This window comes from Cervus canadensis, chromosome 10 (genome assembly GCF_019320065.1).
Source record: "Cervus canadensis isolate Bull #8, Minnesota chromosome 10, ASM1932006v1, whole genome shotgun sequence".
NCBI classification, from domain to species: Eukaryota; Metazoa; Chordata; class Mammalia; order Artiodactyla; family Cervidae; genus Cervus; species Cervus canadensis.
In genome coordinates, this window is record NC_057395.1 from 71,847,459 (window position 1) to 71,872,306 (window position 24,848).

General features: G+C 41.0%; 1 protein-coding gene across 1 annotated transcript in view; it reads left to right on the top strand.

Moving 5' to 3' along the window:
* Window positions 1-3,601: 3,601 nt before the first annotated feature.
* The window catches only part of STK4 (serine/threonine kinase 4), a 90,362-nt gene continuing 69,115 nt past the window's right edge, over window positions 3,602-24,848 (top strand). The window contains exons 1-6 of the mRNA XM_043479139.1: window positions 3,602-3,714; window positions 9,198-9,278; window positions 16,148-16,276; window positions 19,087-19,201; window positions 21,691-21,855; window positions 24,044-24,211. Of these exons, the coding sequence (XP_043335074.1) occupies window positions 3,680-3,714; window positions 9,198-9,278; window positions 16,148-16,276; window positions 19,087-19,201; window positions 21,691-21,855; window positions 24,044-24,211 (693 nt within the window). The 5' untranslated portion in view covers window positions 3,602-3,679. The remainder of the gene's footprint in view (window positions 3,715-9,197; window positions 9,279-16,147; window positions 16,277-19,086; window positions 19,202-21,690; window positions 21,856-24,043; window positions 24,212-24,848) is intronic.

Here is a 24,848-nt window from a genome sequence, read left to right on the forward strand (position 1 = left end):
CTCAAATTGTGTAATACTGTAGCACACATTTATTTTAATAAATCCACATGGACCCATGCAGCTAAAACCCATGCTCTTCAAGGGTCAACTGTAATTATTTGTGTAAACTCATAACCCAACCAGACCTTAAACTTTCTGAGGGCTGGGTAGCTCTTTCATCTGAATCCCCTTAGTACAACACAGGCCCCACAAAAGCAAAGAAGGAACACTTAGTGGGGTGGGCAAACCAGATCACTCAAACACACACACACACAAATGATTATCTACTCAACAACCTCCATCTTTACTTTCATAATTTTGCCTGAGATTGTCTGGGCCTAGAAAATGAATCAAGATTTCTCTAAAGCAATCATAATAATCTCATTCTTTTACCAATGATTGGGCAAGGAGTGAGCGTGTGACCCTGATCTAGCCAATGAGACAGAAGGATGTGTGCTGGGTGCTTATGGGAAAGGTTTCCTTCCCAGGTAAGAGATACAGGATTTCAAATAGCCTTTTTTGATGTTTTTCTGTTGGGTTAAGGATATGACACCCGGAGTTTTGGCAGCCATTTTGCATCTGGGTCAATAAGCACAAGAATGAAAAGCCAACATGCTGAACTGGGCCAGGGGGAATGATGAAATTGACCTTGTTGTGCCAGTGAATCAACCCTACAAGTGACTCCTGGACTTCTTAGTAATAAACAAGAAATGTGATACGGTTGGGCCACTCAAATGGCTGTTCTCTTATTCTCTGTACATCCCCTGCCCAAACAGAGCCTGCTTCACCTACATCCTACTTACATGACTGACCTTCCTATGTACCTGTCCCAAGCCCCAGCTAATCACAGCTTACCAAAGGGGTGGTGAATGGCTAGCCCCTTTGCTGGTTTCCTTGGTTACTAATGAGCCCACCTGAGATCAATTCCTCTGTAACTGATAATTCCGTTTCCCAGCTGGGGAGCAAAGACTGCCACTGTGTCCTGCCTGCCATGTCCTGCACCCCAGGACCTTGCTTCAGATGTGTAACATCCTCCATCTATTAAACCACTGATGTCTCTGTTGCTGATTCTGGGCTCTTTCTTTGGTCTTGAAGCTTGGCACACACAGGCCTGCAGACATAAGGAGTGCTGCCCAACAAATGCATGATGTCTTAAGCCACCTTTTAGAGTCTTCTTCAACTGTTTGAAATGGAATATATACTAAGTGTTACACCAGACAAGTAGTATGCCAGACAAGTACACGTGTGGCAAGTTGTATTTTCTCCAAATAACTGAAACAATATTCCCAGTTCTCCATGCTCTTCTAGAACCTTGTCAATCCCCTAATAAGAGATGGAATCTCATATCCACTCAGCTTTAATTCACGAGTGTCTTTCAGCTGCCCCTTCAACAGGGGAAATGACATTACGTATCTGCCTACTCTATGCCATAGAATGGCGTGACACCTTCCTCCTCTTTCCAGAAATATACTTTGGAACTCAACCTTTATTCTGTGAGGCTCAAGAAAAGTGGAGTCCACCCCCCCCAACCCCATCCCAAATCCCTGATCACCAAGTGGGCTCCCAGCCAATAACCTGCAGGAACTTGTCAGCCTTGTGAGTGAGCCATTTTGGACAGGGATTTGTCCAAATGTTGACTGCCCCTGACTGACACCAGGAAGCAGAATTATGAGGATAACTCCTATGTCATAAGGTTTTAAAGATAGCTTAGAATTGTGCCCAGCACCTAGTAGATTTTCAGTAAATATTTTCCTCATGTGTCAGGAAAATGACCCCATTACTCTGATTTTAACACGTGGTGGTCCATACCTGGTGACCCTGAAAGGTGGTTTGCTCAGGCATTAAAGTTTTGTAGATGGCATACCAGACACTGCTTTGAGTAACTTTCTCTACAAGCAAACTGGGATTTTTCCATTTTCTTAATACTCATTGATGGTGGTAGCAACCGAGGATTTATGAATTTCCATAGCTGGAACTGGAGTTCTGAGTGGAGCCAAAGCTTTGACTCTCATGCCCAATGAGAGGGTCCAAGTGGTTGTCCAGTTTGGTGGTGCAGGCTCTGGAATTCTATCCATCTGGATTTAAATCCCCAAACCTATACTTTTAGCTATGTGAGCTCACCTCTCTGGCCTTATGAGAGTAATATTACCTAACATAAACAGTTTTAAAACTACTAAGTGAGGTAGTAGTAGTAGTAGTTGTTTAGTCTTTAAGTCGAGTCCAACTCTTGCGACCCCATAGACAGTAGTCTGCCAGGCTCTTCTGTCCATGGGGTTCTCCAGGCAAGAATACTGGAGTGGGTTGCCATTTTGAGTTAGTAGTAGAGTATCGAGAACATGATAAGCAGTGGAAAATAATAGATAAGACTGGGATAGTTACAGGCTTGACATAAGGATTAAATGAGATAATATAAAATGGCAAGTACATGGTAAGAGCTTCAGTTCAGTTCAGTTGCTCAGTCCTGTCCGACTCTTTGCGACCCCATGAATCGCAGCATGCCAGGCCTCCCTGTCCATCACCAACTCCCGGAGTTTACTCAAACTCATGTCCATCAAGTCGGTGATGCCATCGAGCGATCTCATCCTCTGTCGTCCCCTTCTCCTCCTGCCCCCAATCCCTCCCAGCATCAGGGTCTTTTCCGACGAGTCAACTCTTCGCATGAGGTGGCCAAAGTATTGGAGTTTCAGCTTCAGCATCAGTCCTTCCAATGAACACCCAGGACTGATCTGCTTTAGGATGGACTGGTTAGATCTCCTTGCAGTCCAAGGGACTCTCAAGAGTCTTCTCCAACACCACAGTTCAAAAGCATCAATTCTTCGGCTTAACGTGTGCTAAATCGCTTCAGTCGTGTCCAGCTCTTTGCGATCCTATGGATTGTACCTTGCCGGGCTCCCCTGGTCATGGGATTCTCCAGGCAGGACTACTGGAGTGGGTTGCCATTCGCTCCTTCAGAGGATCTTCTCCACCCACAGTTGTAACCCGTCTCTCTTGTCTCCTGCATTGGCAGGCGGGGTTCTTTACCACTAGCGCCACCTGGGAGGCCCCAAGAGCTTAATAAACCTTGGCTAGTTTTTGTCTGCAAGCTGAGTCAAAGGTAAGGCTCTTACGAGGGTGGGGCAGTTTGTAGGCTGATGCTCCGTGACATCCAAGGAGACGTTATGCACGTTCCACCGTCCACCTGGAACAAGAATTCAACCACGGAAGAACGTAAGAAAACCACAAATAGCTCCAGTAATACCGGCAGCAGCGCTTCCCAGCAACAGTGTAAACTTGGCTGGTTAAGAATTGACAGTTTTTTATTAAGTCGGTTCTTCGCAGGAAGTCTCAGTATCTGTGTCTGAGAAACGAGGGGGGCAGGGTGCGAGGCAGAGATGAGTTCTTGGGTCTCAGACCGAGTGTCTTGGGCGAAGTGTCGCAGAGAGACAAGAACGCCAAATCTCGAGACCTGACTGAAATCTCCTCCCGGGAGGAGCCTCCACGGTTCCGCGGTTGCCGGTCCGCGCCCCGGCGCACCACGTGACTTGTGTCCGCACCACGTGACCCGGGGGCCAGCCCTCGCGGCCCCGCCCCGCTCCCGCGCAGCACGCGGCTTCCGGTAGGGGCGGAAAGCGGAAGTGTGGGAGGGTCTGCTGGGCGGGATCGAGGAGGTCCCGGGGGAGGATGGAGCAGTGAACGGGTCTGGGCGGCTGCCGGCAGCGCCATGGAGACGGTGCAGCTTAGGAACCCGCCGCGCCGGTGAGGGGCCGCTGGCTTAGAAGAAGGGGGTGGAGGGAGGGAAAGACGGGGACCGGCGGAGGGGAGACCCGGGCGTGCGAGCCCCCTTGGAGGGGACGGACCTGCGGGGCGAGGTGATCCGGCTGAAGGGGCACCTGCTGAATGGGGGAACCTCCGGCCGGTGGGGGTCCGGCCCCCGGGGGTAAACGTGGGGCTGGTTAGAGAGATCGCTTGCCGAGGCGGACATCCTGGCGGAAGGTGGGGGACAGATGGGGAGGGCAGCCGCTGGGGGACTGGAGACAAGTTAGGGAGAGCACCTGCTGAGGGCGGGGGCCGCTGGGTGAAGCCTGTCCTAGAAGGGACTCACTGGGACAGGGAGGATGCTTAAGCCAAATGAGGACCTACGAGGGGGGTCTGGCTAAGGGGTGGGTCGCGAACTAGCAGAGAGGAGAGCTGGGCAGACTTTCTAAGGGAGGGAGTCCCACCAGAGGTGCAGTGGGGAGGGTCTGTTGAGGGGAGAAGCTTTGCTGCCTGAGGCCGAAGGTGTGCCGTGCCAGGTGGAAGGTCTAGTAAGGGAGGCTTCGTGCAGGGCAGCGATTTAGATGTTTTTGGTAGTGTCCCCTCTAGATGATGGCATCTTTCCTCTCTGATATCCAGGATCTTCCTAATCTTCCTCACTCCCGCACTGAGAGGTAGATAGAGAAATAAGAGGCTGTTTTCAAGATGGGCAAATTGAGGCCCAGAAGAGTTGAGAGACAATCCTGTGTGTTTCCTTTTTTTTTTTTTTGCTCTAGGTCTGGCTTACTGGACTCAGCCACGCTGTGCCCTTTTTTCAGGTCTCTATTGTTTTGTATCAGCTCCAAATCCTACTGCTCCCTGGAACTGTTTTAAGTCAAGATTGGGGAAGTGGCCGATCCTAGATAGTCTGACCTCCTGAGTTGGTTGCAGTTGTATCAGTGGTTTGCTCTGTGGACCCCCCGGGCTTTTTCAATCACTCTGCCACATCTGGAGAAAAATGGAGAGTACTGCTTGAGGTGCCATGAAGTTTGCTTCAATTTCACAGAGCCCTCTGACTTCCTGTAGCAGAATGAGCTCTAAAGTAGGAAGTGTTCAGTGTGTGGGAGTGCGGGGCAGTGGAGAGGTGAAGGGAAGGGTTCCACAGCTGGGCCTGTGCCCTTAGCTTTGTTTGAAGTGCACAAACACTGCAGAAGGCAAATAGCTGGTTGGGACAGACTCGTAAGTCACCCTACTGTAGTGCGCTGAGTCTGAAATAAAATGATTATTGCATCCATCTAGCACTTACTGGGTGCCAGATGTTATTCTCAGTGCTTTCCATGTCTCTCATTGAACCTGACGGGTTTGCTGATATTTGACCATTTTTGATGTATAAAAATATTAGTTTCATATGGTTCACCTTCACTGTTGACTCGTTTGACCATCACAGCAGTCTTCTCACCTGTATCTCTGTTTTCAGGTGATGAAACTGAGGCCCAGAGAGGTTAGCAATTGGCCAGAAGTTGCAGTTACTAAGTGACAGAGCTGGGATTTTAATCCAGGCAGTCTGGTCCAAAGTCCATGCTCTTAGCTGTATCACTCTGATTCTTCTCTGGGAGTACCCTTGTTTCACAGGGCCTTGTGTATATTAGTAGGTATTTGCTGTTGCACCGTAGATCCAATTATAAATGGACACTGGTTATATTTCCTTCTGAAATATGTTCGTTCTCTCCTGGACGTGCTGGTTTAATTGAAGAGAGGATTAGGAATCTGAGTTTTGTTTCTGCTTTTACTTTATGCTGTATAATCTTGGGCAAAAAAGTAAACCTTTTTGGTTTTTGACACACTCATTCCTGTGCCTTTTGGATTTTAAAAATTTTATTAAATGTGCAAGAGAAAAGTGTTACAGGGTTGAATTCTTTTTTTATATTTGAATTTATTTTAATTGGAGGATAATTACAATATTGTGATGGTTTCTGCCATACATCACTATGATATGGCCACAGGTATCCATGTGTCCCCTCCATCCTGAACCCCTCTCCTATCTCCCTCTCCACCCTGTCCCCTCAGGTTGTCACAGAGCACCAGCTTTGGGTGCCCTGCTTCATCCGTTATTTGTTTTACATATGGTAATGTATATGTTTCGATGATGCTGTTCTCTGAAATCATCCCATCCTCTGCAGGGTTGAATTCTTGAATGACAGGTGCTTTCCTGCTCATCATAGCTAGTGAACTGCCTTTCAGCCAGTTAACTTTATTACCAGTGATATTAGTTTGTTAGGACTGCCATGTTGATCTCACAGATGGCATGAGTTAACAGAAATTTATTTTCTCACAGTTCTGGAGGCTAGAAGTCTGAGGCCTAGGCATCAGCAGGGTTGTTTCTTTTGAGGCCTCACTTCCTGGCTTGCAGATGGCTGCCTCCTTCCCGTGTCTTCACACGGTCCTCCCTCTGTACCTATGTCCTCATCTCCTCTTACGAAGACACCAGTCGTGTTGGATGAGGCCCCACCCATGTGACCTCATTTTTACCTTAACTAGCTCTTTAAAGGCCCCATCTCTAAATACAGTCACATTCTGAGGTATTGAGCATTAAGACTTTAACATGAGTTTGAGGAGGTTGGGGTGGGCACGTAAATTTTATTTTCATTGAAAAGCTCCATCCATTTATCTTACATATTTGTTGTATCACATAACGAATTCTGTGTGGAAAGAGAATAGGTATATATAAATAATCTTACAAAAAAAAACTTACAAAAGTTCTAAGATGGGAGAAAGAGGTTTGGGAGCTAGCCAGACCAGTGAGTTATGACTTCATGAACATCCTTATTTGTGTTTGGAAAGGTACTGGTGTCTTTTCAGAGATTCAGATGGCATGTGTTTCCAATAAGGGAAAGCAATCCCAAGGTAGGAAATGCTCTTTGTGTTCCTGAGTTTGATACTTGCGTGTGTCTAAGAGAATGATGATGGTAAAGAGCCCACCTGCCAGTGCAGGAGTCGGATTTGATCCCTGGGTCGGGAAGATCCCCTGGAGAAGGAAATGGCAACCCACTCCAGTATTCTTGCTTGGAGAATCCCATGGACAGAGAAGCCTGGCGGGCTACAGTCCATGGGTTGCAAAACAGTTGGTCGTGACTTAGCGACTAAACAACAACCAACAACAAGAGAATAACGATAAGGTTGACAGGTTGCATAGGAGTTTTATGTTTTTTCACTTTCTGTTTATTTTTTAGAAGTTTATGATTTTAAGAAGTGAGTTGCTATTAGATCCTAATACTGTGGTGGAATGTGTAGAGTGCATTTCTGGGATACTGACCATCCACGCAGCTGACTTAGGAGTGGAACATCCCCTGGTATCTAGTCCTTGGAGGCTGTGTTGGCTCAGCCTGTTCAGTTATGAGCAAGCACTGAAACTACCTAGGACCTGGGGAAGTACGGTCGAAAGGGCTGAATCATCAGAGTTGGGCTGTTTGCTTAGAGTGCTTCTTCCATGAAGACTCATGTAGAAAACATCATTGAGTCCCTTGTCAAAAGTTTTTCCATAGAGTTGTTATTTGTTGATAGCACAGTAATACTTTCTCGGGGCGAACTTCTTTTTAATTTTGAAAGCTCATGAAGAGTACTGAGAAAGGTTTATGATTCTCCTCATTGCATTCATTAGTCCATTTAGCAAATGTTCTTATAGACCACCTCTAGGTTCAGGCACCAGAGATGATGAGATCCTTTAAGCCCAAACCAAACAAAACCCCACCTAGATTGTTTTAAAGGAGCATCTGAACACTCATATAAAGTTTGTCTGTCAAGAGTATTATCAGAGGCCTGCAGCTGTCTCATGGCAGTGGCGGTTTCCTTTGTTATGCCGTGTTTCTAATAGTTGAAATAGTGAGTTTTGCTCTTTATAAACCACAAAGCCACCACTTCGAAGGGACACATCTGATCTTTCTTTACATAAACTGTTTATAAAACTTTATACTTGAGAAAAGAGGTATTGTCCATTGTTTATACAGTTACAAATCAATGCTTTACCCACTCCTGCCCCCCCATCCCCATTGTGAGATGTTCATTCTGATTTCTGGGTTCATAGAAATTTCACTTCTGACATTGAAGTTTCACTTCAACCCTTTTTGTTTTGAACCTGGGAGTTTTTGTGATGTCATTGGAATTTAATTTTTAGGACCTTTTGATTTTCAAAGGTCAGTGTGGTTGTTTCTTTGGTTAATTTTCAAGTCATGGCAATTACTGACCTAGAGCAGTTCTCCCTTTCTCTAGTCTTTGATATTTTATAAAATCCTGTTGAGATTGTCTTCTTGAAATCAGCGTTTACTGGAAGATACACTTGATGTGTTCAGGTATGTGGGGGTTTTTTGGCTTCTCTTACCGTTTTGCCAGTTTCTCTAGGAAGGTACACATTTGTGTGCGTGTGTATTTTAGTTCATCTTTCCTTGTAAAAGCTGGTATTGTCCAGCTAGTTTAAACATTTTTCTTTACAAAGAAATTTCCAGGGGACTGCTTCCATATTTCACCACTTCCTGAGCTCCCCTTTCTTTGTTGTCCTTTGTAGTTTCAGGAAACCATGGTGTAGAACACACACATGCACGCACACAAATGCTCCTTAGCAGACAGCTCATCTAAGACTGTTAACAATTTTCACAGTTCTCAGTTAAAAAAAAAAAAACCTATGCTTAATTTATAACCTCTGTGTTGATCATGGTTTGTCATAGAAAAATCTGAATTATCTGGAAGTTGTGTGCAAAATCTTTGATTTTGGGGAATAGTCAGCTACACAGTCACCCCAGGAGAGTCTTGGTGAGACTGTTTGAAACTTCCAGCTGTCTGGTTATTTTTTCACTTTTAATCACATCTAAGCATGTGCTCTCCACTTTCTGTTTCTGTGATACCTTATAGAATCCATGTGTTTCAACAAAAATAAGTACCAAAATCTTGCTAATGGAGAGCAAGATTCTTCTCCATCTTCCTTGACCTCCAATCTAAGACCACGTTTCAGTTCATTACCAAGCTTGCATTAAGCATCTTTTCTGAACAGAGTTATGCCATCTTAGTTGATGGAATCTCAAGATTTAAACGGATTCTAGCTAATGCTTAAATCTACTCTACTGCATTTCAGCTACACAAGAACTCGTTTTCTGTCTAGATGCTCCAGTGATGGGAATCTAGGGACTTCTTAATTGCAGTCTAAACCACTTCAGAGCAGCTTTTATTGTTAGAAAATTCTTAGACCTGTGGAACTGAAGTCGGCCTCATGGTAGCTCTTTACCCTCCGGTACTGATTTTGCTCATGAAGGTGACCCGGGACACAAGTAACATTTCCACAGACCAGCCCTTCAGCTTCCCTTAAAGGTCTCTTAGCTTGCCTTTATTGGCATTTACCAACGTAGGCTTTGTAGAGAAATTCCTCAGATGCTAATTGTAAAATAAATAATGTATTTTGTGTTCTCGCAATTTGCTGCTAAGTACAATGTTATTTTATGCTTAAATTTCTTCATTCACAGGCAGCTGAAAAAGTTGGATGAAGATAGTTTAACTAAACAACCAGAAGAAGTGTTTGATGTCTTGGAGAAGCTTGGAGAAGGGTGAGTGCCCAGAAAAATGTAGGTGGACTGCTGCTAAGTCGCTTCAGTCGTGTCTGACTCTCTGCGACCCTGTAGACGGCAGCCCACCAGGCTCCGCCGTCCCTGGGATTCTCTAGGCAAGGACACTGGAGTGGATTGCCATTTCCTTCTCCGGTGCATGAAAGTGAAGTCGCTCAGTCGCTCAGTCGTGTCCGACTCTTAGCAACCCCATGGACTGCAGCCCATCAGGCTCCTCCATCCATGGGATTTTCCAGGCAAGAGTACTGGAGTGGGGTGCCATTGCCTTCTCCATAGGTGGACTAGTAGATCTCAAGTCTTTTTCCTGCCCCAACACCAGCAGAATATGAACCTTTCTCATGCAATAATTTGTAAAGCTAAGGAAAAGAAAGGGAAATATTGCATATCAGCCTTGCTCTGGGTGGGGTGGGAGGTAAATTTACAGCTTGAAATGCCCTTTCTCTCATCCCCCAATCACTCGATAGACAGAGTTAGTGATTCCTGGTCTTTTCAGTACCATGGACATCTGTTGTTTTCTCTCATAAAATCTGTGGTATGCATGACTACATCTATTCAACAGATAACACTAATTAGTTTATACTTTGTTCAAGAAATTTTATTAATCAGACATACTTTAATTTTCTGTTCATAGCCTGTGAGAGATATGCAATTACTTGTTTCATTTTTTTTTTTTAAATAAAAAAGGAATCCAGCATTTTCATTAGTCACTTTGGGAAATACATTTCCCAAATAAATCAAGAAAATAATCAAAGAAAATAAATCAAGGACTGTCACTACCTTTACACTACCTAACTTCCTAAGAGATCTAGGATCCCCGGTTGGGAACTGGAGGACTTCTTGAAACACAGATTTGTGAATGAGTTTATAGAATACAAGTAGTATGATATTTGGTAATAGATAGTGACCATCATTGGCTTTCGTGATACAATAAAGGTTACATCATAATTTTTTATACTTTTGATATTTGTATATTTATTTCTTCTTCTGTAATGACCAAGACATTAAAATATCAGACACCCTTTCAAAGTTTTCGTTGTTCATTTTTGAATAGGTAATCAAGTCACATGATTCAAGATTTGAAAGGCATAAAAAATGGCCTGAAAAAAGTCTGCCTCTTATCTCTCTCAGCCACCCAGAAGCAACCAATATAGCAGTTTTTTATGTATTTTTCAGAGGTAGTTTATACATCAATAAGCATGTAAATGTGTGGGTGTGTGTGTATTATGTAAAATCTCTTGGAAGTAATTCTGGTTCAAGAGAAGACCTGAAATGTTAATTTATAAAAATGTCTATTGTCTAATTAGTGTTTGTTCTGTACAATCAGCTTTTATATATCATAAGTTTATTTTGGAGTCAGTGTTATTTATGCCTAATATAGATAACAAATGCTAAACCCAATCCTGGATTACATGGAATAGGATTTCATGGATTACCTCCTTGTGAAAAACATTAGTCATCATCTTTTAGAAAGTTGGAAAAATACTCTTTGGAATCAAGCAAGAAATCAAGCAGAGAAGGGAAGTAAAAGATGACAACATCTGTGCTACTAAAAGACAAGTACATGATGAATCTGAAACTACAAGTTGACTTGGCATCCTTAAAGGTATGGGGAAAGAAAATCCAGTCCCTCTATGTCTTTGGCCTGCCATTTTCAACTCTAGCGTGATATCCTCTGTATTTTCCTCCATGTAGTGAGTGCAAGGCCCTTAATCTAACCATGCTTACAGGTTATACTTAAAATAAGATCAAGAGTGGTAGGCATAATTGACTAGGTATGTAACTGACTTGTTTTATTTATTTATTTATTTTTGACTTGTTTTATTTTTAATGAAAGTGTGTTAGAGCAGTAAGAACATAGACTCTGAAGGTTGATGAACATCTTGAAGCTTCACAAGCCTCAGCTATGAAGTGAGGATATTAACATCTCCCTCATAGGATTGCATTGAGTATTACATGAGATAATGAGACTACAGTATGTAGTACAGTGCTTGTCACCTAGTAAGGGCTCAGTAAATGGCAACTATTATTTTATTTTTAAATATATCAATAGAAGCACTTTTCAGATATTATCTTGCCCAAACAAAGTTAAATCTTAAGTCTTAAAGTATATTTAGATGTTCTTGAAGGGAGCTCTGTTTGGGTGGATTGGGTTTGAGGAATGTCAAAAGAAAACTGCAGATAGAGAGTGATCAGAAATATAATGTAAGGAGAAACTAAGCTAATTATGATTATTTTAAATTACATTTTAGATCTGTGGATGTCTTCCTTAAGGACCTTGGAGATGTCCCTGTAAATCTATCACCAGAAAGAAAACAAACAAAGCTTCAGATCTTCGCATGTTGTCATCATATTGTTGTTTTAAATGTTACCACAAGTGCTTGCATTTCTACCATCCTGACTGAATGAGCCTGAACAAGCTTCATTTAATCAGCAGAATCCTGAAGGAAGACCTCAACTGCACTTCCTTCCTGAACACAAAAGACCATGCCATGGTTCTGGAAAATGAATGGGTTGTGAACTGGCATGGACTTGCGCCTTGTGTAGTGAGCCCTGGCTAAAGGATTGTGTCGGATTCCCAAGACTGCTGCCATTCTGTGTTTGGAGGAAATCGTGGATCTTTGGCAGAGCAGGGCCACAGCTCCAAACCAGAATGGATGGACAGCCCTCAGAAAGTGTTTTGATTAGAGCTTTCACCTTTCTTCCATTATATTTAAAAGTTTTACCCATTGACTCATTTAAGTTTTTAATCAGGGGAGAAGAGCAAAAACATTTTGCCCATAGTTTTGTAATTAGTGAGTGATGTGGTTAAGACTGATACCTGGTTAATTTGGCCTCAGATACTGTATAATTTCTAATTCTCTGCATTGACCCTTGCCTTGCAGAGCTTGTGTGAAGCACCTCCTTTGTGGTATTATTTGTTTTGTTCTCTGCCAGTTAAAATTCATTGAGTCACTGTAGTTTTTTTTTGTAGAGAGTCAGGTCTTGGACTTACCTTCAGCAAGTGGTTCGTGCTGAAGCCTTCTAAATTGTGCTCTTAAGTGCAGTCTGGAATTGTGAATCTTAATTGTTCATATGAGCTCTTGGAGTTTTCTTGGCTGTCAAGATAGCATAGCGAGGTGTGGAGGGTTTTCTAGGCAAGATTTCTCAGTAAGTGCATGCAGGAACCTCTCTTTTCCATTTCAAATATATAAGAATAATGAATGAAAATTAGTTTTTAAAATATAAGGATACATAGCCAGCTATAGACCAGGGATAGAAAAGATAGCTGTCATAGTAATAGGAGGGAAAAGCATTTCATGTTGTCAGGAGATTGGGCTTCCTGCAGGAAGTTTTTGTATCAGTTGCCTGTGGCCTGGGGAAAAAGATGGACTAGTCTGACTATAGGAACTGGGCCTGGAGTATATTTAGGTATGGTGTCTTGAGGGCTGAAAACCCTAAATCCTAGTGCAAGATCTAGTTTAGATTGTACAGCCTAGATGACTGAGCTAAGGAAATCGTGAAACCATCACGATGTCATGAAATGCTCAAGAACAGTGAGCACTGTATAGAAAAGAATCATTCAAAGTAAAACCCATACGAGGAAATCCAGTGCCATTAAATAATCAACAGACGTAACAAATAGGAAATTCCCACCCAAGGAAATAGAAATAATGGAGCAATCTGAAATGGAATTTCATGTTTGTTTACAATTTTCAAAAAGATAAAAGTAGGGAATAAAATCCTTAAAAGACAAACACAAAATTATTAACATGAACAGCCCCGTGAAAAAGAAACAGTTGAAGGGCTTGACAGTGAAAACTATAATAATTGAAGTTCTAATGCCCAATAAATTGCAAAAGCTGTCGACTGGACAAACTGAAAAGAGAATTTGTGAGTTGAAAGCTAGAAATGAGACTGATCACAAAATGCAGGACAGAAATGCAGTGTTGGAAACTAGGGAGACAGCATGGATTGACAAGGTCCACTCTAGGTCCAATAGGAACTCTAGAAGACAGTTGGAAGAGACAGGAAATAAGTAATACTAGGAAATTTCCAGACTTGAAGAAAGACATATGTCTTCACATTGAAGAAGTTTATGAAGTGCCAAATAAATCGACTGCTAGTTATAGTAAAATTATAGATTGTGAAGGATAAAGAGGAAGTCTTAAGAACTGCAGGAGAGATTGCCCAAGATTACCCATGAAAAATGATAACCTGGTGACAGTTGACTTCTCTACAACAATAGAAGCTGATAAACTATAGTACAAGTGCTGAGAGAAAGCTATTGTCAAAGAAGAATTCTATATCCAGCAAAATTCATTCCAAAGTGAAGATGAAATAAAGAACTTCTTTACACATATGGGACCTAGGGCAGTGGTCCCCAACAGTTTTGGCACCAGGGACCAGTTTCATATAAGACATTTTTTCCAGGGACTGGGAGTGAGGGGAATGGTTTTAGAATGATTCAAGCATATTGCATTTATTATTCCCTTTGCTTCTAACCTGTGGCAATCTCAGGCTATTCTGCCTTGACTTTAGGTTAGGATGTGTGCTCCCATGAGAATCTAATGCCACTGCTGATCTGACAGGAAGCAGAGCTCAGGTGGCAATGCGCGAGGTGGGGAGCAGCTGCAAATCCAGATGAAGCTTCACTCACTCAATTGCCCTCCACCACTCACCTTCTGCTTGGAGCCTGGTTCCCAACAGGGAGTTGGGGACCCTTGACCTAGGGTATCAAGAGCAAATTTGGATGAAAGTTACAGACTACCCAACTAACAGTGTAACCAGTAAGGGCATTTAATAACGAGCAGAAAAATCTGGGGGTGAAAAATTCCAGAATGGCTAAGTGTTTGATAATGATTTAGCATTTGTGTAAGTCACAGTCTCAAGATGGCCACTTTAGAAGCAGGAAAGGAAGAAGCAGGTAAAAATGGGCCACCTTGTAAGCTTCTTTTTTTTTTTAATCAGGGAAGAAAGTCTTTCCCAGGGACCCTTCAGAAGAATTCCTCTCAAATTTCACTGGTCTGTACTGGGTCTTAGACTTACTGCTAGTTCAGTCACTGGCAGAAAGGGATCAGAATCCTGGGACTGGCTTGGACCACCAGGCTTTATCCCCTGGGACTAAGCATTTGGTCACAAAGATTTGGTCACAAATCTTGGGGTTATCCTATCAAGGAAGATAAGGCAAGGCATGTTTCCTGTGGATCTTAGTTCCCTGACTAGGGATTGAACCTGCACCCCCTGCATTGGAAGACACAATCATAACCACTGGCCGACCAAGGAAGTCCCCCTTGCTTTTTTTCATTATACTTTTGTGGTTACTCTCAACTGGCTAATACCCTCATTTTTCTTGATTGGAGGGACCAGAGTAAGGTAGCAGGTTTTGTTTTGTTTTGTTTTGTTTTTTGGTAGTAATTTCTTTTGTCTTGTGCATAAGATATATGATGGCAGATTTTTCTAGTGGGCAAGGAAGAAGAGGCAGTGGTTGGATCTTCCACACATGGTCAGTGGTTGTCTTTCCCTTGCAAAAAATAAGTTTTAGGCAACATTTAAATATCATCATATTAGTTTTGCCAATAAAAGAGTCTGATGGAATGGAAATTTTTTATGTGCTTTGCATAGACTTGAAAAAAAATTTTTGTGTGACTTTCACATTGAAACAATCCTTGAGTAGCATTTTGTTAGCTAGAGCACTCAGCTACTTTGATGTATTAGGTGCACTGTTATTTTGATCTTTTTTTTCACCAAGGAGTATGAAGAAACAGGTGTGTTTGGGAACTATGAAAGACAATTTGCTCATTATTTCACTGACAGCCATCCAAGATTTAAGCGAATATATAATCTATGTAAGATAATGATAATGATACCTCATTTAACCATTGCAATTCTCTTGTAATGTTGTTGTCATCTTACAGGTGAGAAAATTGAGGTACAAGGTTAATAATATGTCTGATATATACTGTAATATACTGTTAAGTAGTGATGGTAGGACTCCAGTCCTGGGTCTTTAGATTCTAAATGTATTGCTTTTGCTGCTGCTGCTAAGTTGTTGCGTCAGTCGTGTCTGACCCTGTGCGACCCCATGGACTGCAGCCTACCAGGCACCTCCGTCCATGAGATTTTCCAGGCAAGAGTACTGGAGTGGGTTGCCATTGCCTTCTCCTGTATTGCTCTTATAGCCCCCAAATTGAAAGGCTACCTAACCTTTTATTTATCTTGATAATAAACTCTTAAGGGAAGATGAAGCGAAAGATAAAAAGAATTAAAGAGGAGTAAAAATTTCCTAATATTTTAAATACTATTGCAAGTAAGAGGAGCAAGGACTAAAAGACCTTGTGATGCTAGAATGAGTGCGAGAAAAGGAAGGACCCTCCCCCCCCCCCTTTTTTTTTTGCCCTAATACAAACGTAGAGAGAATATAGGCCTTGTGTTCTGACACACCTGGATTCATAGCCTGGACTGACTGCTTATTTATCACTTAATGTAACCTTGGGCAAGTCGTGTAACTTCTCTGAACCTTTTCTCATTTGCCTGTAAAATAGAGATAATGACCCCTTCATGGCTTTTCTGTAAGGGTGAACCTCAGAGGATGCTGCTTCCAGCAGACGTGGTAGCTACTGCCCTTATGACTGTTACTTCATACTTATACATTCACTAAATTTTAAGTTTATAAGATAGTAGTTCTCTTAAGGACAGTTTTTCCCCAAAATATCAATACTTTAGCTATCTCAGTTTTGCAAGTGTAGCTAAGTATATATGTCTTGGGCACCTGGGGATGTAAATTAGAATGGTGAGTTGTTTGAATTTTAAGCACTTTTTAATCTCTTGGCTTGTTTTGACTTTGTACGTATCCTTGTCCCCCCCAATTACAGGTCCTATGGCAGTGTGTACAAAGCTATCCATAAAGAGACCGGTCAAATTGTTGCTATTAAGCAAGTTCCTGTGGAATCAGACCTGCAGGAGATAATCAAAGAAATCTCTATCATGCAGCAATGTGACAGGTAAAGGCTTATGGTGTTGCTCTGGAGATAATAACAGTTTTGAATTTGCTGTGATTATTTACAGTTTGATTCCTAGAATTGCATCAACTTAGATATTTTGCAAAAGGGAGAGTTAAGTGGACTTACTACATGTTTCTTTTCAGAAAAAAAAGGATGAAAAAGTTTGTGTGTTTCAGCAGCTAAACTTTCAGAATTTCTATTTCTTCGTTGTTTTGTTTTGTTTCAGTTTAGCTCTTTTCAAAACTAGGAAGAAGAGGCAAAGAGGCAGAAGGTGGTGCTGGCTAGCCTTTTTTTTTTTGATAATGATCTCTCTTACTTCCTACTGAGAAAACATTTCTGCAGACAGCTCAGAAGAGATAGTTCAAATGCTTTTACTTCCAGAAACCTTAGAACAGCAAACAGTCCTATAAAAAGAGAACGCTTATTTATATATTACTGTTCTGTCCCTTCCTTCACAAGTTTAAGAAACTGTTCCAACTGAGAGTAGTTAAGTGTTTATTTTTGAGGAACTAAGATTTGTCAAATGCTGCAAGCAGGAAGTCGGGCCACAGGCGACCGCAGAAATGCACGTGGTTTGCCCCGAATTTCCATGACAACATGGTGGGGTCACTTCAGGGGAGCAGGCTTCCTCAGTTCAGACTGAGAAACACAAACTGAGGGGCTGGGGCAGCTCTTGGGAGTTGAGAATGAGATAGTTGTGCAGCCCAAGGCTGTCTTTGTCCTTCTGAAGCTCTTTGGGTCAGCAGATGAACTCAGTCTCTCTTGTTGGTAAAGCTTAAGATAGATGGGGCTACCTGCTAGGCATTTTGCCCAGGAGCCCCTCAGTCTTGTAGACTTGTGAATGCAATCACTTCTGTTCTCCCCACCTTTTTTCTTTTTCCTTTTCAGGAATAAATTTTTTAAAGATTTTTTTATATGGACTATGTTTTTGAAGTGTTAGTTCCTCAGTTGTGTCTGACTCTTTGCACCCCCATGTACTGTAGCCCGCCAGGCTCCTCTGTCCATGGAATTCTCCAGGCAAGAATACTGGAGTGGGTTTCCATTTCCTTCTCCAGGGCATCTTCCTGATCCAGGAATCAAACCCAGGTCTCACACAGTCCAGCCAGATTCTTTATCATTTGAACCACCAGGAAAGCCCTAGACCATGTTTATAAAATCTGTATTGAATTTGTTACAGTATTGCTTCTGTTTTATGTTTTGGTGCTTTGGCCATGAGGCATGTTCCCTGTGGATCTTAGTTCCCTGACTAGGGATTGAACCTGCATCCCCTGCATTGGAAGACACAATCTTAACCACTGGACCACCAAGGAAGTCCCCTTTTTCTTTTTTTCATGTGGTTACTCTCAACTGGCTAAAACCATCCGTTTTCTTGTTTGGAGGGACCAGAGTAAGGTAGCAGTTTTTTTGTTTTGTTTTTGGTAGCAGTTTCTTTTGTCTTGTGCATAAGATATATGATGGCAGCTCTTTCCAGTGGGCAAGTTGGACTTTGCCACTTTTGATAGGCTGTGTAAGAGCCGTGTTTCAAACAGTGTGCACATGTCTCTAAAGATGAGCGATTTCAAAGAGCCTACTCTATACTAAGCATCATAAGTAGTACAGAGAAATACAGGGCAGCACACTTGTCCTCTTGGAGTTTGCAGATTGTAATTGGACAGCCCAGGCTTATATATGCACGGGAAAATCTAGTTGATGATGCATGATTGTATAGGATATATTCCAGCAGTAAATACCTGACAGTAATTGCCTTATGGAGACAATAAATACTATAGAAATTCAGAGATGGGAGCGCAGATGTGGTACTATGTATCTTAAGAGATTTATTCATCCATTTCTCCATTAATATTCATTTTGCTTGTGTGTGTGTGTGTTTTCCTGATATGCTGTCATTTTGTTTAGTTTGTTTAATTTGTTTCCCAAGGATGAAGGGGCATTTGAAATTTTGAGAGTTAATGCAACTGAGTTGGTTTTAGCCTGTTCCGTTACCATATTGCACAATATTACTTAGCCCTGATAATGATCTAGCTCGTTAAAGCTGGTAGCTTCAGAAGATGCATTCTTTTTTTTTTTTTCAAATTATTTCATTTTAAAGGGATTTTGACTTTTTCCTGAAATCTTTCTTCAAGACTTTATATTTCAGGTCTAATTCTGAATATTTTTCCCTTATAATAGATTGTAGTGTAGTTTTATTTTTCCTTATTACAAAGTATATGTGACTTCTTGGAAAAATGCAAATCAGAAAGGAAAACCACGTTTCCCTTTGGAGAGATAATCATTGTTAAATACTCCTTGGTATACATGTCCTTCTGTATGTCTTGGAGTTTTACTGTGCTCACTATTATGTAACCTGCCTTTTTTGTTTGTGTTTTGGTAAACAGAGTCTTCTTATCAAGTATTCTTCTATTACATTTTCCATGGATTCATGGTTATTCCATTATACGGATATATCATTATTTCTTAAATAAACTCCCTAATGTCAGACGATTAGATGCTTTCCAAATTTTCACTTTTTTAAGCAGTTCTGTGACTATGGTAACTATTTCTTTTTGAAATCTGTGATTCTTTTCTTAGGGTGAGTTGCAGACTTAGAAATGCTGGGTTAAGGGACCCACACAGTTTTTGCACTGCTGTTATTTATTGGCCTCCAGAAATCAATACAATTTTAATTTGTTATCAAGAGGGTGCCCATTTTAACCTTAAATACGAATAATGGATCTTTTGAACTGAGAAATGGATTTTCACGTATTTTACAGCATGAATTCATAGGGATGTTTGAAGGTTGTTCCACTAATTAGTATTGTCTCTCTCCCTAGCCCTCATGTAGTCAAATATTATGGCAGTTACTTTAAGAACACAGACTTGTGGATTGTGATGGAGTACTGTGGGGCTGGTTCTGTGTCTGATATCATTCGATTACGAAATAAAACGGTAAGTTTACCTTCTGGAATTGTGCAGCTGCACTGGTCTCTCACACTATCTTCTTTTCTCTGCTCTGTATTCATGTACACTCTCCTACTAATGTATCTAGACAGATGACTGTTTCATCTTCCCCTTTCCATGGTTCTTTCCCCTCTCTGCTTTTTGTTGTCTACTAAATGTGGCAGTTTTGATACCAACCAACCTAGTCCAGTGAAGTGCATTACTTAGTTCTAACTGGGGAAAATGACTCTCAGATCTCAGTTAGGTCAGGATCTTTCTTGTACTTTGGCCGTGCCAGGTCTCCGTTGCTGTGCCGGCTTTTCTCTAGTTGCAGCAGGTGGGGGCTCCTTCCTGGCTGCAGGGCACGGGCTTGCCGTTGCGGTGGCTTTCCTCGCCGCGGAGCACGGGCTCTAAGACGCGTGGGCTTTACTCGTCTCGGCTCCCATGCTCTAGAGCACAGGCGTGGTGCACGGGCGTGGTTGCCCCGTGGCATGTGGGATCTTCCTGGGCCAGGGACTGATCCTGTGTCTCCTGCATTGGTGGGCAGATTCTCCACCATTGAGCCACCAGGAAAGCCCAGCAATGAGTTCTGAGTGTTTAACGTTGGTTGGGTTTTCTCCTTCTGCCCAGGTGTTCACAGGTTAGCTTCCACTAAGTCCTCATCAGATTCCTCTCTGTGAAAGATAGTTTGCTGTTACTGTGATGTCTGGGAGAAAAGCTCGGAGTCACGGTTTCTAGTTTTGGTTCAGTTGCGTTAACTCTTTGTTTATTCATTTAGTAAGTATTTCTAGAACACCGATCTAGGCCTTCGGGATCCAGTAGTCAGTAGAACAATGACCCTGCTCTTGTAGAAGTGCATTTTCTAGTTATTAAACCCCATGGATTCTTCCATGCCTTACTGTATCGTTTGATTTTTGTGACACTCTTTAAAAAAGGTGATTTATCTATTTTTCTAGATTGAGAAACTGAGATTCAGATACATTACTAGATAACTTGCTTAAGTCATGACAAGGAAGTAGAGCCAAGGCTAAAAGACTAGATCTTTCTAAACTCAAAGCACATGTTTTTTGCCCCACTGCATATTCTCTTCTAAATGTGAGTTGTTGTCATGAGGGACTGACTGAGGGTCTGTTGGTTGAGTTTGTGTAGGACTGGACTGGGAGCAGCACAGAGGCAGCTTTGGACTGATCAGGTATTCTGTGTCAGCCTCCTGCGTTCTTGCTTACATTTATTCATCATCATTTAACAGATATTTTTCTCAGGACCTGCTATATGCCAGGAGGCTTTCTTAGTGCTGGGATCCCGTAGTAAGCAAATCAAAGGCATTTTAAAATGGAGTTCACATGTTTAGTAGCGAAGATGTCACATGAGTAGGTATACAGATTATGTATAGTATGTGAGATGGTGATAATGTTGCATTAAGCTATAAGTAGGATAAAGGGATAGAGAATGACCTAGGCGTGGAGGGTTCTAGTGAAGGCCTCTCTAATTTCCTAATGAGGTGACGTTTGGGCAGAGACAGTGATGTAAGGAACCATCTCCTCCAGAAATCTGGTTGAAGAGCACTGCAGGCAGAGAGAACAGCAGATAAATGGGCCCAGAAGTGGGAGTGTGTTTAGAATGTTTGTGAAACAGCAGGGAAGCCTACGTGGCTGAAACAGGATGAACAAGGTAGAAAGTGGTAGAAGATGAAGGTAGCGGGGAGCCAAATAAGGTGAGGCCTTAGTGAGGACCGGCTCTCATTCTGAGTGACTTAGGAAGCCATGGGGATTTTGAGCACATATTGAGCTGACTCTTAGTTGCAACATGTGGGATCTAGTTCCCTGACCAGGGATCGAACCCAGGCTCCCTGTGTTGGGAGAGCAGAGTCTTACAGACTGAACCACCAGGGAAGTACCTGGCTTACATTTTAAAAGGTTCGTTTTGGCTACTGTGTGGAATATACATTATATAAGGTTACGGGCAGAAGCAGCGCGACCAATTAGGAGATTATTAGAATAATTCAGGCAGGGCATGATGGTGGCTTCAATCAGGGTGAACCCAGAGATATAATTGCATATAGCTTGAAGATAGAGAAGAGCCAAGCATGACTTCAAGATTTTTGACCAGAGCAGCTAGAAGAATTTAATTGCCTTTTACTGAAAAAGAGAAGACCGTGGGAAGAATAGAGTAGGTGGGTGGTATGGAAAGGGATAGCTTGGTGGTAAAAATAAAGAATTTGATTTTGACATGTTATGCTTATGATGCTTGTTAGGTATTCAGCTGGAGGTGTGGTGTGGGAAGATACATAAATCTGATTTTTAGGGAGAGATCTGGCCTGGAAATATAACTTTGGGAGTGGTCAGCATAGCAATGGTACTTTAAGCTGTCAAATGCTGTTTTACACTTTGAATGAGATCTTATTTATATTCTGGGAGAGGAGTTTGGATCGAAATTTTTTCTCCTTTCTCAAATGTGCTGATGTAAACTAATAGAATTTTAATTTTTCATTTTTTCAGTTAACAGAAGATGAAATAGCTACAATATTACAGTCAACACTTAAGGGACTGGAATATCTTCATTTTATGAGAAAAATACACCGAGATATCAAAGCCGGAAATATTTTGCTCAATACAGAAGGTCATGCAAAACTTGCAGATTTTGGGGTAGCAGGTCAACTTACAGTAAGTGAAAATGTTACTTGTGTTGGTAACTTTAAGGTCTTTCTTGAGAACTGTTCTTTGTATTTATTTATTTAAAAATGTAATATTTGATATAATTGTGTTGTAAAAGATTGAAGAATGTGCCAATCGGTTACAAACGAGCTGGTAGATCCTTCCTTGGAGCTCAGGTCCCATAGTTTAACTCTGTTTAGCTTGAAAAAAATAAAAGCTAAAACAGGAAATGATAGAGTAGATGTTTAAATTCTTTTGGGCTACATCATCATATTTACAAAAGGAATAAAAATTAATCAGCTTTCCTTGTGAATGTGACATGTGAATAAGACATAATGTCATCTCATTCACCCTCTAGGTAGCAGTTGGCAGCTGCTTTACTGAAAGCATTCTCCTCATTTGGTTCCAAAATACAGGCTCTTGATTTTCCTCCTACCTCAGTAGTGCATGGCAATGAAAACACTATGCTTTCAAAACAGGAAGTCTAAAATTATATGATTTTGTGAAATACATAAGATGTGTGAAATTTGTGTAGAAAATAGAGTTCTAGACAGATGTATACAAAAATTTGCAGCAATGTCATATATCAGGTTTCTTGGGTAGTAGACAACTATATGCATATATAATTTGTTTAGAGCTGTATCATGTATATTTTTTATTTTTAAAAAATTTAAATGAGAAACAGATCAAAAATTGCTTTGATGTTATTTAAAAAAAAAAACCAAAACCACCTCAGGAACTTACTCCATATCATGATTTGTGAGCCCTTCAAAAGATTTTGTTGTTAACACATAAGTAAACAATACCAAACATTTTTATCTAAATTACAATCTTAATAAGGAAACCAAATTGAAAAGAAAAATTCTTCTGGAGCTGTGTAAAAGATATTATAAATTTAAAGTATCAGTTGTTTTTAATAATTGATGGTTTTCACAGAAATAGAAAGTAACAGTCTTGAAATTCATATGGAACTAGAAAAGGCCCCATATATCCAAACCAGTCCTGAGAAAGAACAAAGCTGGAGGCTTCATACTTCTTGATTTCAAACCATGTTACAAAGCTAAAGTGATTAACACAGTATAGTATTGGCACAAAAATACACACATACACCAATGGAATGGAATCAAGAACCCATAAATAAACCCATGCTTAGACAGTCAGTTAATATTTGACAAGGGAGCGAAGAGTGCTCAACGAGGAAAAGATGGTCTCTAATAAATGTTCTTGGGAAAACCTGATACGTGCAGAAGAGTCAAACTAGACCTCTTTCTTATACCACTCACAAAAATTAACTCAAAATGGATTAAAATAAATGTAAGGTCTGGAACCCCAAAACTCCTGGAAGAAAACATAGGGGAAAAGCTCCTTGACATTGGTCTTGGCAATGATTTTTTGGATATGACACTAAACACACAAGCAATAAAAACAAGAATAAAAGTGGGACTTCATTTAGATTTTGGTTGGGATTGAATTGAATTGTGTTGAGATTGTGTTGAATCATAAAATCAATTTGAAAAATACTCCCATCTTCATGATGTCATGTTTTAAAGTCCTTTTCTGCTCCAACCTTATATAACTATTCATCTGTAATTTCCTTGAGTGCTTTTTGGATTTTGTTCTTTACATTTAAAATTTTAACCTATTTGAACTTATTTTGCTGAAAGTATAAGTTAGGAATTCAGGTATATAGTTTTACAAATGAATAGACAGATGCCCTTTTTCCAGTCCTTCTATTATAATTATTTTTACAATACTTGTGCATCTATCTTGGGATACTTATACATAGGATACATTTCTAGAAATAGATTTCAATCAAAGGATATGGACATCTAAAGTTAATAAATATTGCTGAATTGCCTACTAAAACATTGTACCAACTTATGTTCCTTTATCGTTGTATTTTGATATCTGATTTTTTTCTATGCTATTATCCATATGAGTTGTTAGTAATCTTTTTAATTTTTTTCCATCTCATTTTAGTGTTTCGTTAACTGGTTGATAGTTATTTTTGTGTTTTAATAATTGATTGAGAACCTTTTATGTTTCAATGTCACTTGAATTTGTTTTGTGACTTACTTGATCGTGTTTGAGTATGGTTTGTGTATGTATTTCAAGCCCATGACAGTTACTATTGTTAGAAGGACTCTTTCTCAACAGTTTCAATGATTAATGTTGATCTCTCTCCTTTGTGTTTCAGGATACCATGGCCAAGCGAAATACAGTGATAGGAACACCTTTTTGGATGGCTCCAGAAGTGATCCAGGAAATTGGATACAACTGTGTAGCAGACATCTGGTCATTGGGAATAACAGCCATAGAAATGGCTGAAGGAAAGCCTCCATATGCTGATATCCATCCAATGAGGGTAAGGAAATGGACAGGAAACCAGTGGGATGGTCAGTTACTGGTGATAATGAGAAACTGAGTTAAATGAGTTTCTTGGTTAGGTACCAAACAGTAAATGAATTAATTGTAAATAATTGATAAGTGTCAATCTAGACTTCAGATGATACACTTCCACTAGTTGTAATCACTAATTAAGTCAAATGTAATCCACCCCTGTTCATTCTAGAGGTTGTGTATTGATATCCCTCTGGCAGGACTTGATTGGTTTGACTTGTGCAGTGTATATGTTTTTAGTAATTCAAGCACTCACATATTAAAAAAATTTTTTTTAATTTATTTAAAAATTTTTGACCGTGTTCCACAGCATGTGGGATATTAGTTCCCCAACCAGGGATCAAACCCACACCCGCTGCATTGGAAGCATGGAGTCTAAACCACTGGATCACCAGGGAAGCCCCCAGGTGCTCCTGTTTTAACATAACAACATTAATTGGAGCTGAGAAACAGTCCTCTCCCTTATACAGGGCATGGGCTTTGCACTGCCCTCCACAGTTCCCTGTTCACCCGTATCAGTTATAATGTATTGCTGTGTTTTCTCTGTTTTTCTTATGCTAGCCTTAAGAGGAAAGCAGATTATTCTTTTCAGCTCATATCGC